The 13,128-nt window shown below is 45.5% G+C and overlaps 1 protein-coding gene across 1 annotated transcript in view; it reads left to right on the top strand.

Annotated features, from left to right (window-relative positions):
- The first annotated feature begins 3,398 nt into the window (after positions 1-3,398).
- The window catches only part of TMEM156 (transmembrane protein 156), a 39,057-nt gene continuing 29,327 nt past the window's right edge, over positions 3,399-13,128 (top strand). Inside the window, exon 1 of the mRNA XM_073562988.1 lies at positions 3,399-3,494. Coding sequence (XP_073419089.1) covers positions 3,407-3,494 — 88 coding nt within the window. The 5' untranslated portion in view covers positions 3,399-3,406. The remainder of the gene's footprint in view (positions 3,495-13,128) is intronic.

The following is a 13,128-nucleotide window of genomic DNA, read 5'->3' as shown; positions in this document are numbered from 1 at the left end:
CTGGAGGAACGACAGGGCTCGTGCGTACTTGTACTTGCTCCTGCGTCCTCCAGATCCACTCGGGGCCCGCATCTCTTTATTGAACTCCTTCTTGAAACGATCCCTCACAGACCGCCACCGCTTCACAATTCTGGCCCCTGAAACGAGAAAGGACAAAGTGGTTGGTATACAATATTCGGGTCATGTTTTCAGGATTTCCATAGTAAATAGAAATCCTGAACACATGATCTGTGGGGACCACGAGGACTGGAGTTCGGGAAACACTGGTTTACATCAAGCAACCGATACAGTATATACTTACGCTCTTTAATCTGGGCCCGAGCATCGAGGTCCTCTCAGCGGGCCACAAGGAGCGAACAGATTTCCTCCCAGAGCCGTCGGGTAACGATCAGGTCAGCATGGCGGCGGTCAGCCATATTCCATAGCAGCTCCCTTTCTCTGACAAGATCGATGAGGTGGTCCACATCTGTTCCTCCATCCTCACCGTCTGAGTCGGGAGCACGCTGTGAAGGCTGTTAAAGTAAAAGAGAAAAATAGCAAAATGAGTCACCACACTTAAGACATGAAATAAAAAGTGTACCAAAATTTCACTTAAATATTATACTTACACGCTGGTGACCGCCGCGTTGCTGTCGCCGACGACCCTGGGAGGCACTGCGAGGACCTCTTGGCCGAGCACCAGATTGGGAAGACTAGAGAAGAAAAGAAAAAAATTTATGTGTTTGGATGTAGGCATTTGTTTGCTGTGTGTGGTCTGCAGAACATTGTTTTCTATGTGTTGTGTGTAGTGTGATGTTGTGTTTCTGCATTTGATGCAAAAAACTTACCAATTGTGAGCCCACTACAGGTGTCTGTCCACCCCTTCCTTCTTCTTCTGGGAGCTCCTCTTCAGCTTGTGAATCCTGTTTTGAAATAAAAGGCAATGAATAGACATATATTCCAGAGATGATGGATTTTGGAAATAAAAACTTACCGTCAAACGCTGACGATGCGAGGGAGGGCTCCCAGAAGAAGATGTGCTGTCCTCTTGCTGGCCAGACTCCATGGCTGTGGGTGGTGCTGTTGCTGCTGCCAGTGCTGCCACTGCTGCTGCTGCTGAATCTCTTGGGCGGCTGTTGAATAAAGAGAAACAAAGGGCCAATGAATATCTTGATATTCCATGGCCCTAGTTTTGAGGAATGGGGGATTTGATAATTACCTTCTCTCATCTGCTGCTGGACTCCCCTCCCGTTGTTCAGCATGCTGCTCTATTTGGGGTGGTGGTGGTGCTGATGGTGCTGCAGTGGTCTCCTGCCTTCTCCTGCGCCTGGTTGCTGTCTTGGGTGGCATGTTGGGTGTGGCTGAGGGTCCCACTGTCATGCTTTTATATATGTGGCTTGTGGGCAGAGCTACTGAGCATGCTCAGACCCAAAAAACCGGATCCGGCGCATTGCGGCGCTCATAGGCTTTCATTGTGTGAAAAAGCCGGACACGCCGGAGACAAAAAACGTTACAGTAGCCGTTTTTTCCAGACGCCGGATTGCGATACATTGCCGGATCCGGCGAAAACCGGATGAAACGCATGGCCATCCGGCCCCATCCGGCGCTAATGCAATTTAATGGGGGGGAAACCGGATCCGGCATTGCATTTCGCCGGATCCGGTTTTTGTCAAAAGCGCCGGATCGCGCCTGACGGCGAAAACCTGATGTGTGAAAGAGGCCTAACAGAATGGTTTTTAACAGGGAAAAATGCAAAGTACTTCATCTGGGCAATAAAAATGAAAAAAGCATATACAGAATGGGAGGAATAGGGCTAAGCAACAGCGCATGCGAAAAAGACTTGGGTATATTAATAGATCACAGACTGAATATGAGTCAACAGTGTGATGCAGCAGCAAAAAAGGCAAATGCAATTCTAGGATGTATTAACAGAAGCATACAGTCTAGATCACGTGAAGTCAATATTTCCCTCTACTCCTCTTTGGTCAGACCTCATTTGGAATATTGTGTCCAGTTTTGTGCACCACATTTTACAAAAGACATCAACAAACTGGAGCAAGTTCAGAAAAAAGCGACCAGAATGTGACCGGTCTGCAAACCCTGTCTTATGAGGAAAGGTTGCAGGATTTGGGAATGTTTAGTTTGCAAAAGAGAAGACTGAGAGGAGACTTAATAGCTGTCTACAAATATCTAAAGGGCTGTCACATTGTAGAAGGATCATCTTTATTCTCATTTGCACAAGGAAAGACTAGAAGCAATGGGATGAAACTGAATGGGAGGAGACACAGATTAGATATTAGAAAAAACTTTTTGACAGTTAGAGTGATCAATGAGTGGAACAGGCTGCCACGAGAAGTGGTGAGTTCTCCTTCAATGGAAGTCTTCAAACATAGGCTGGACAGACATCTGACTGGGATGATTTAGCGAATCCTGCTTTGAGCAGGGGGTTGGACCAGATGGCCCAGGAAGTCCCTTCAAACTCTACGATTCTACGATTCTATGATTCTATGATTCAAAAAAGAGAAAAGGATATTAAAGAAGCACTCTCATCAAAGTTTTTATCTTAATATATTGCAGTCATCATATAGCACTGTGTACTAACAATTGCTCATTTTGCCGTTCTACGCTCTATGTAGAAACAGGAAGTCTCTTGTCCCTGCGTTTATCATTCCCCTCATCAGCTCCTGACCGAGCTGCTCCCTCCTCCCCCAATGGCTCATGCAGGGAAAATTGACCTCCTGTTTCTACATAGCGCTTAGAAGGATTCAGCTAGCCTGTTTTTAATCATGTGATGACATAGACCTAATGGAAAAGAGAAGAATCAGCTGGGCAGAAAGGCAAAATGAGCAATTGCAAGTACACAGTGCTATATAATATGATGATTACAATATATTAAGAGGATGAAAATTTTGATGGGGGGAGGGTTGCTTCTTTAAATAGGGACTATGTGGCAAATTTATAAAACCAAAACAGACCAACACCCATTGTACTTACTGAAATATTTAATTTTAAGCATGCCATGTTATCGCTGCTTTGTGTAATCATTTGCTCAATGACTAAGCTTTCACAAATATATTTTAATATGTAGAATTCACAAAATAAATTTTTGAGATAAAAAAAAATACAGTCTTTTTGTCACCGAAAAAATAAAAGCAAATACAAATCTTTTTTTTTCCTTATTAAATATGTCAGCCAAGGTGCTCAAACGTTTTTGGTGTGTTTCATCAGCTGCAGATAACTGAGCAGTGTGAATTCTAAGCATTTGATCTACACTTCCCTTTTAAACACATGTGACTTCGATGATGAAGAAGTATGATGAGAACAGAAAGCGAGTGCTGGAACTCACTGAGGAAATGACTAGTAACTACATATGTGGGGGGATGGCAGCCTATGGTTTAGTTAGTTCTGGCTGTGACACGTGTCTGCAATGACAGTGTCTCTGTTGCTTAAACTCTTTGTTGGAATAACAGTCGTACTTATTATCTGCATCCCAGAATGGTTCAAGACTAAGGAAGGTAAGTTGTGTCTATTTTTATACAAGCGCTATTAGCATTTAATATGACACTTGATATGGCATAATAGTGAAGATATAATCGGCCAAATGGGATCACTACAAGCCTACTACAAGCCTACTTTTCATTTCTTTTCAGTTTCCTATTATCAATTACAATATATACTCGACCCAAGTATAAGCTGAGGCACCTAATTTTGCTACGAAAAACTGGTAAAACTTATTGACTCAAGTATAAGCCGGGTATGCATTGTCTCCTCATCCCTATCCTGGTATGCATGTTTCCTCATCTCCATCCTTGTCTGCATGGCTCCCTATTCCCATCCTTGTCTGCATGGCTCCTTATTCCCATCCTTGTCTGCATGGCTCCTTTTTCCCATCCTTGCATGCATGACTCCTCATCCTTTCCTTGCATGCATGGCTCCCCATCCCTTCCTTGCATGCATGGCTCCTCATCCCTATCCTTGTATGCATGACTCCTTATTTCCATCCTTGTATGCATGGCTCCTCATCCCTATTCTTGCATGCATGGCTCCTCATCCCTATCTTTGTATGCATAGGTCCTTATTCCCATCCTTGCCTGCATGGCTACTTATTCCCATCCTTGTATGCATGGGTCCTTATTCCCATCCTTGCCTGCATGGCTACTTATTCCCATCCTTGTATACATGGGTCCTTATTCCCATCCTTGCCTGCATGGCTTCTTATTCCCAGCCTTGTCTGCATGGCTCCTCATCCTTGTATGCCTGGCTCCTTATTCCCATCCTTGTCTGCATGGCTCCTTATAACCATCCTTGTCTGCATGGCTCCTTATTCCCATCCTTGTCTGCATGGCTCCTTATTCCCATTCTTGCCTGCATGGCTCCTTATTCCCATCCTTGTCTCCATGGCTCCTCATCCTTATCCTTGTATGCATGGCTCCTTATCCCTATACTTGCATACATGGCTCCTCATCCCTATCTTTGTATGTGTGGCCCACATGAGAAAAGCATTAAAAAAAATTCCTACTTACCGTCCCTGCATGCCCTCGCAGCATTTTTTTCCGGTCCCAGCAGCTCCTGCGGCAGGGTGATCACGTGTCCCCGCTCATTAAGGGAATGAATATTCACCTCTGTCCATGCCTATAGGAGTGGAGAGAGGTGAATATTCATTACCTTAATGAGCGGACACCTGTGAGAGCCCGGAAGCTGCTGGAAGCTGGCGGCTGCAGCTGTAACTGTGTGCGCTGTAAGTGAAATGAATATTCATTGCCAGTGCATTGAATATTCATTTCTCTTTAGCAGCGGGCACAGTTATAACCGCAGCCGCTGGCTTCTGCCTCCAGTGACCCGCTGCTCTGCCGCTTCCCCTCATCCGCCATCTTCCTTTACAATGACTCGTGTATAAGCTGAGGGGGATGTTTTCAGGACAAAAAAAGTGCTGAAAAACTCATCTTATATACGAGTATATATGGTATATCTGTATCTCGATAGATAAAGAGACAATTTCCAAACAGTACGGAGAATACAACCGCTCATATGGGCTCTTATTCCTTATGAAGCCATGTGACATAGGAAGTTTATCACGCTATATTGTCTTTGGAATGTGGGAAGAAACTTTATTCTGGAAAATAAAAACAATACAAGAATGGGATTGGAACTAGTAGGTCTGTGGGAAAGAGGATTAGCCTCAGTATGGTTGAGGAGTGACACCATTTGGACACAGCAAGATTCAGGCCAAGACTTCACAGTTGGCTATGTGACTGTGATATCTGCTGTCTATCTGAAGTGAGAGTATTAGAGGTATGTCGGGGGGGGGGTAGAAGGATATAAAGAAATTGCTGCAATTTAAGAAAAGAGTAAATCATACTGTAGTTCACTGTTTATTAGGACGGTGAGTTAGTCTGTCAAAAAATGTACACTGCTGTGCAAAAGTTTTAGGTAGGTGTAGAAAAAATGCTGCAAGGTAAGAATGCTTTCAAACATACAAGTGTTAATAGTTTATTTTATCAATTAACAAAATGCAAAGTGAAAGAATAGTAGAGAAATCTAAATCAAATCAATATTTGGCGTGAGCATCCTTTGCCTTCAAAACAGCATCAATTCTTCTAGGTACACTTACACATAGGTTTTGTAGGAAGGTAGATTGCTCCAAACATCTTGGAGAATTAATCACAGATCATCTGTGGATGTTGTGAATCGCCCACTAGGGCCGTGGGGTACTCGGTTATTAAGAGGACGTGTCAAGGCAGTGGTGACCCGGTCCGTGGCCCTGCATGTCCAATTAAAGGGATATTCACAAGAAGATAAAGTTTATTAAGTTTATAATAAAGAGTTTGTGACGCCACCTGTGGTATTCGGTCAGGGGGACCGACGTTGCTATGCAGATCCTCTGGTATGGTGACAGGTCAGCAGAGATGGTTAAGCTCTCCACAGGTAGAGCTGTATCCCAGGGCAGTTTGAATATAGATGTTAAAGGTGAGGTTGGTGAATGTGGTGCAGGGCAGGTGATGCAGGAATGATTGGAGGACATATCTGGGTGCAGTTTCCAAAGCTATACTCACAGTTCTTGTGCACACAGGTGCCCGCTTGGTGCCGTGTCCCCCAGGTGAGGGGTCCAGCAAACTCCCAGGTAGATCAGGATACACCTTTCCAGGACTCGTGTCTGTATATGCCTCTCCTGGCCGTCTCACTGTGCTGGCTTTCTGCCCCTCCTGCCCAACACCTCACAGTCAGTGTCCCGAGCCAGCAGCCATGGACCTTGTTGGGTGACGTCCTCGCTGCATCCCCTTGCTCCTATATGGCTGCCTTTTCATTGAAGATAACTGTGGCTGTGGCTGAAGCACCTAGAGGTTCCCCTGCCTCCGACTTTCTGGCTGAGTCTGGTGATTTCTCCACTAGTCTTGGGGGCTGGTACCCCACTGCGACCTGGTCCCTCCACTCTTGGATCGGGCCCCACGGATGGAATGCTCACTATCTGTGGCCCTAGGACCCCTTATCTCTTCTGGGAGCTTCCTTCTGTCTCTCCCTTTGAGCTTTCTCTCTGCAGCTCCTTCTGACAGGGAGCTGCCTCACAGCTGTCTGCTTACTCTCACTTTCTCCTGACGTCTCACTCACTCTCTCTGCACTGTTCTTTCCCGCTCTGTTAGCTCCTCCCCCTTTTCCTACCTTCTCCACCCACTCCCCCAACACCCTTTACTACCCAGCCTGAAATGAGACCATCCGCCCTTAGGGTATGTCCAGGATGCCCTGCTGCAATAGTCTGTGTTGGGTGCAGGTGTTCGAGTCCTGGGTGGTGCTCCCTCCTTACCTGAGAATGGGGTACCACACCTCTCGATGACGTGCAGTACTGCAGTGGTGACTGAACCATCAGGGGCGCCACATGTTGCTTGTGCATATACCAATGTCTCCATGTAGTCCCAGTCAGAATTGATGATTTTGAGATCAAGGCTCTGTGTAGGGGGCTATATCATCACTTCCAGGACAAGGACTCCTTCTTAAGCTGAAGAGAGATCTTACTAAGATTGGTTGTATCTTTGGTGTCCTTGTACAGCTGCAGAATGAATTTTGAGCTAATTAGATCCTGATGGTATTGTATGATAAACAAGTATCCTCCTGTATATCACAGTATTGATGACACCATTAATCCTATAATAATAATAATAATAATAATTTTTATTTATATAGCGCCAACATATTCCGCAGCACTTTACAATTAAGCGGGGACATGTACAGACAATAAATTCAATACAAGTTAAGACAATTCAAACAGTGACATTAGGAGTGAGGTCCCTGCTCGCAAGCTTACAATCTACAAGGAAATGGGGGGACACAGTAGGTGAAAAATGCTTGTTAATTCAGGTCTGGCAATTATAATAGGGATTTTCATATAAAGCTGCATGATCCGGTCATCAGCCCGTGTGTTTAAGTGCAATAGACAAGTATCAAGTGCAGTTATCATGTGCATGAAGGGTGTGGAGACAGATGAATAGTAGGGTGCAGATTCAAAATAATATTTGGAAGGAGGGAACAGGGCAAAGTTAGCTTGCTGGGTAGTTGATGTGGTAGGCTTGTTTGAAGAGATGGGTTTTCAAAGCGCGCTTGAATAGGTCAGGGCTAGGTATCAGTCTGATCGCCTGGGGAAGTGCATTCCAGAGAGCTGGAGCAGCACGAGAGAAGTCTTGGAGGCGGAGGTGCGAGGTTCGGATTACGGGGGATGTTAGTCTTAGGTCATTTGTAGAACGGAGGGCATGTGTAGGGCGATAGACAGAGATGAGAGAGGAGATATAAGGCGGTGCAGAACAGTGGAGAGCTTTGTGGGTGAGAGAGATGAGTTTATACTGGACCCTGTAGCGAATAGGTAGCCAGTGTAATGACTGGCACAAGATGGAGGCATCGGTGAAGCGGCTGGACAGAAATATGACCCTGGCTGCCGCATTCAAGATGGATTGGAGAGGAGAAAGTTTGGTAAGAGGGAGACCGATCAGAAGAGAGTTGCAGTAGTCCAGGCGAGAATGAATAAGAGCGACAGTAAGAGTCTTAGCAGTTTCAAAGGTGAGAAAAGGTCGGATTCTGGAGATGTTTTTAAGATGCAGGTGACAAGAGCGACTGAGTGATCGGATGTACGGAGTAAAGGAAAGTTCAGTGTCGAATATGACCCCAAGACAGCGGGCATGCTGCTTGGGAGTTATGGTTGAACCCTCCAGGGTTATTTCGATGTTAGGTAGAGTGAGGTTAGTAGAGGGGAGAAACACAAGAAGTTCAGTTTTAGAGAGATTTAGTTTCAGATAGAGGGAGGACATGATGCTAGAGACAGCAGACAGACAATCCTTGGTATTTTGAATTAGGGTAGGGGTGATGTCAGGGGAAGAAGTGTATAATTGGGTGTCATCAGCATAGAGATGATACTGGAACCCAAATCTGCTGATTGTTTGTCCAATAGGGGCAGTGTACAAGGAGAAGAGGAGGGGGCCTAGGACTGAGCCCTGCGGGACCCCGATAGCAAGGGGACGAGAAGAGGAAGAGGAGCCGGAAAAAGATACAGTGAAGGAGCGGTCAGAGAGGTAGGAGGAGAACCAGGAGAGGGCTGTGTCCTTGAGGCCTATAGAGCGGAGCATAGTGAGGAGGAGCTGGTGATCCACAGTGTCAAATGCGGCAGAGAGATCCAGGAGAATCAGCAGGGAGCAATGACCTTTCGATTTAGCTGTTATTAAATCATTAGAGACTTTAGTGAGGGCAGTTTCAGTAGAGTGTAAAGAGCGGAAACCAGATTGTAAGGGGTCGAGAAGAGAGTTATCCGAGAGATAGCGGATTAGACGGGAGTGGACCAGGCGTTCCAGGAGTTTAGAGATGAAGGGAAGGTTAGAGACAGGTCTGTAGTTAGCAGTGCAGTTCTGGTCCAGGGATGGCTTTTTAAGTAAAGGGGTTATGATGGCATGTTTAAATGAGGAGGGAAATATACCTGAAGAAAGAGAGAGGTTAAATATTTTAGTCAGGTGAGTGGTGACCACTGGTGAGAGAGACTGCAGGAGCTGTGAAGGAATAGGGTCACTGTTGCAGGTTGTAGGCCGAGCAGAAGCGAGGAGCTTGGAAACTTCTTCTTCTGAAACAGGCTCAAAGATGTCTAGTGAGCTTGAGGTGCGGCAGGGAAGGGGATCCAGGCACTGAGGAGATAGGGCTGAGATATCCTGATGGATGTGGTTGATTTTTTCTAGGAAATAAGTGGCCAGATCCTCACCGCTGAGGTTGGTGATGGGGGCCTGTACTTTAGGTTTCAGGAGGGAGTTTAAGGTTTCAAAAAGTCATGACAAAATCCTGACTAAATCCCCATGTTTATTTGCTGAAAAGCATCTCTAAACTTGTAAGGAACCTGGGGCTAATTTCAGGTGTGGCATTTGCATTTGGAAGCTGTTGCTGTGAACCCACAACATGCAGTCAAAGGAAGTCTCAATGGAAGAGGAACAGACCGCCATTTATCTGAAAAAAAAGAAATTCATCATATAGATAGCAGAAATGATAGGAGTGACCATATCAACAGTTTGGAAAATTCTGCAAGAAAAAAAAAGAGCGCACTGGTGAGCTTTGGAACTCAAAAACTCCTTGACATCCTTGGAAGGCAACAATGGTGGATGATCGCAGAATCCTTCCCATGGTGAAGAAAAACCCCTTCACAACATCCACCCAAGTCAAGAACATTCAACCAATTGCAACCAGGTTGGTTGGAAGGTGCTTCACAGTACAGATGACAATGACTTAAAACATACTGCAAAAGCAAGTTTTTTTAAAGGCAGAGAAGTAAAATATTCATCAATCACCAGATCTCAACCCCATCGAGCATGGTGCATTTCACATGCTTAAAGCCCCCGTTACACACTGCGATATCGCTAGCAATATCGCTGCAAAGTCACCGATTTTGTGACGTTGCAGCGATATTGCTAGCGATATCGCTGCATGTGATACTTACCTCCGACCGGCTCCCCCGCTGGTTATCGCTGATCGCGCGAGAAGCTGCTGGATCATTTCTCGTCGGTCACTTCCTGCGGCGCTTCCTGCTGTGACGACCAGCGACGCGTGGAGCCGGGCGGGAGGACGCAGGATCGCCGCGTCTGACAGGTAAGTAGCGACCCCCGTCCCCAGCGATGACGCTGGTGAGATCTGCCTGAGTGGCAGCTCACTAGCGACCACCCAGCGATGCACCAGCGATCCTGACTGCATCATATCGCTAGTGCTAGGTGTAACGGTACCCTAAGACAAAACTTAAGGCAGAAAGACCCACAAACAAGCAACAAATGAAGTCAGCTGAATTAGTAAATACCTGGCAAAGCACAAAGGAAGAAGCCCAGCATTTAGTGATGCCAATGGCATCCAGACTTCAGGCTGTCACTGCCTGCCAATGATTCTCTACAAAGTATTAAAAATGAACATTTTATTTATGACAAAGTTAATTTCTCTAATTACTTTTGAGCCCCTGAAATTATGGGGCATGTAGAATAATGATTGCAATTTCTAAATGTTTCACAGGATATTTTTATTCAACCCCTTTAATTAAACCTGAAAGTCTACGTTTCAATTGCATCTCAATTGTTTCATTTTAAACAAAAATAAAAAAAAATTGTGGTATTCAGAGTCCAAATCATGAAGATTAGGTCACTGTCCAAAGATTTCTGGACCTACTGTAACTGTATTTCAAGTATTGACTCATCAGTTCAGAGCACTTGCTGCCATTTACATAAGGTATGGCTTTTGAGCAGGAATTCTTTCATGAAGATCACGTCTGACCAGACTTCACGAACAATAGATCAATGTAGCTGGGTCACACTGGTTGATGCCAGTTCCAAGCTGATGGCACTGCTGGACATCTTCAAATTTTGAAGGGAATCTGAGTTCCTAACCCAGTTTTCTCAGATATTGACTGTGTTTCAAGCTACACCAAATACTGAAGTGATTTAGATTTTTAGATTTCTCTTTTGTGCACCATTTTGCATTATGTTAAAAATAAACTATGAACAGTTCTATTTTTGAAAGCATCTGTAGCTTGCAGCATTTTTCTACACTCACCTAAACCTTTTGCACAGAACTGTATATAGAAAATGATGTGTTATCTATTTATGAATTGTGCTCACTCATACAGTACCAATATATTCTGCAGCAATATACAGATATTGTCATAACTGTAAGCTTTGAAGCTCACAATCTGAAAACTCTATAAGTATGTATTTGGAGAGTGGAAGCAGGGTGAACATCTTAATTCCATGCTCATGTGGTCCTCGGTGGGATTTGGACTCTAGACCCCGGCACTGCAAGAGAAACGTGGTAACTATATTATATTTCCCTCTTGCTCTGTTCATACATACTTTTTCCAGTCACAGGGGAAGTATTAGAGGGAGATGAGCAGGATTTGCATCTGAGCTGAGAGGAACACAAAGCGCATGCTGTAACTTATAATGTTATATTGGTTAGCAGTAGTACTAGTTATGCTGCTGGTGGTGTTCTGATAATAGCTATAAAAAGAATCAAGGAAACTGATAAGGTAAGCTGGAACAAATGGAAAAAAGTCACAAGTGTATAATCAAAACCACAAATCAGTAATGTGAAAGACAACTAGAAAAACCCCGGTTGTGCTATCCCTATGCACTAATACAAAATATGCATGCTAGGGCTGAGCGAGTAGTGAAATACTTGGACTCGCTGTACTCATTACCAGTAGCTCCAAATACTCCGGTATTCGTAACGAGTAGCGAGTTCAATGTAAGTCTATGGGAAATGTGAGTAATGGGCAGAGAATGTGTGTGGGCTGAGACTTTGTGTGCGTGGAGAATGTGTGTGGGGGTCTGTAGGGCTGTGCGTGTGTGTGCGTGGCTGTGCGGGGCCTGTGCGGGCTGATTTGTTTGGTAAATCAATAGGTGAGACATTTATAGTTAGGAAAAGGGGTGAAAAAAATGTCCCCAAAAATAATGTATTATGCATTTTTATTATATAAGTAAACATGATGTGTTTTCATTTATACAGTCATCAATTCCACCGCTCAGTGTGTCTGGGATGCAGTTACTGATGGCTCAGCAATCCAATCTGGTACAGAGGATTGCTGAAGCTGTCAATACTTTGACAGCTCAGTCATCCAGTCCAGTGCAGGGGCATGCTGAGCTTTTGGTGTTTTGATTGACAGCTCAGCCATCCAGTCTGATGCAGGGGTGTACTGAGCTGCCAGTACTTTGACAGCTCAGTCATCCAGTCTGGTTCAGGGGTGCGCTGAGATGTCGGTGTTTTCATTGAAAGCTCAGCTGTCCAGTCTGAGACTAGGAGGTGATAGCTGTCTCCAGGTGTTTATTGTTCCAGGCTACCTAACTGGGGTGCTAAGGTACCGTCACACTTAGCGATGCACCAGCGATCCTGACAACGATATGATCCGGTCAGGATCGCTGGTGCATCGCTAAGCGGTCGCTAGTGAGCTGCCACACAGGCAGATCTCACCAGCGACATAGCAGCGGTCGGCGGTCGCTACTTACCTGTCAGACGAGGCGATGAAGATGTCCTCCCGCCCGCGTCCACGCATCGCTCGTCTCCACAGCAGGAAGCCCAGCAGGAAGCTGACGACTAGAAACGGCCCAGGCCGTTCGCGCGCGATCAGCGATAATCAGCGGGGGAGCAAGTCGGAGGTAAGTATCACACATAGCGATATCGCTGCTGCGTCACACACAAAACCAATCACGTTATAGCGATATTGCTAGCGATATTGCTTAGTGTGACGGGGCCTTTAGTCCCAGATCTCTGCCAGACACACATTCAGATTTTGTGTGGTTTATCTCTCTGTGCCTTAGGTTTTGTTTGTTGATCTTTCTTTGCCTGACATTGGACCTCTTTCTGACAATCTGTCTATTTAACCCCTTAAAGGCCCCGTTACATATAGCGATGCACCAGCGATCCCGACCACGATATGACCCGGTCAGGATCGCTGGTGCATCGCTAAATGGTCGCTAGTGAGCTGCCAATCAGGCAGATCTCACTAGCGATGCAGCAGCGGTCGGCGGTCGATACTTAACGTCAGACGCAGCGATGATGTCTTCTTCCGCCCGTGTCCATGGCTCACTTGTCGGCGCCAGCAGGAAGCAGATGACGAGAAATGGACCAGGCCGATCTCACGCGATCAGCGATAACCAGCGG

The sequence above is a fragment of the Dendrobates tinctorius genome, unplaced genomic scaffold (assembly GCF_039654945.1).
Source record: "Dendrobates tinctorius isolate UK_male_01 unplaced genomic scaffold, ASM3965494v1 ptg000376l, whole genome shotgun sequence".
Taxonomy (NCBI): domain Eukaryota; kingdom Metazoa; phylum Chordata; class Amphibia; order Anura; family Dendrobatidae; genus Dendrobates; species Dendrobates tinctorius.
This window is presented reverse-complemented; position numbering and strand designations above follow the sequence as displayed.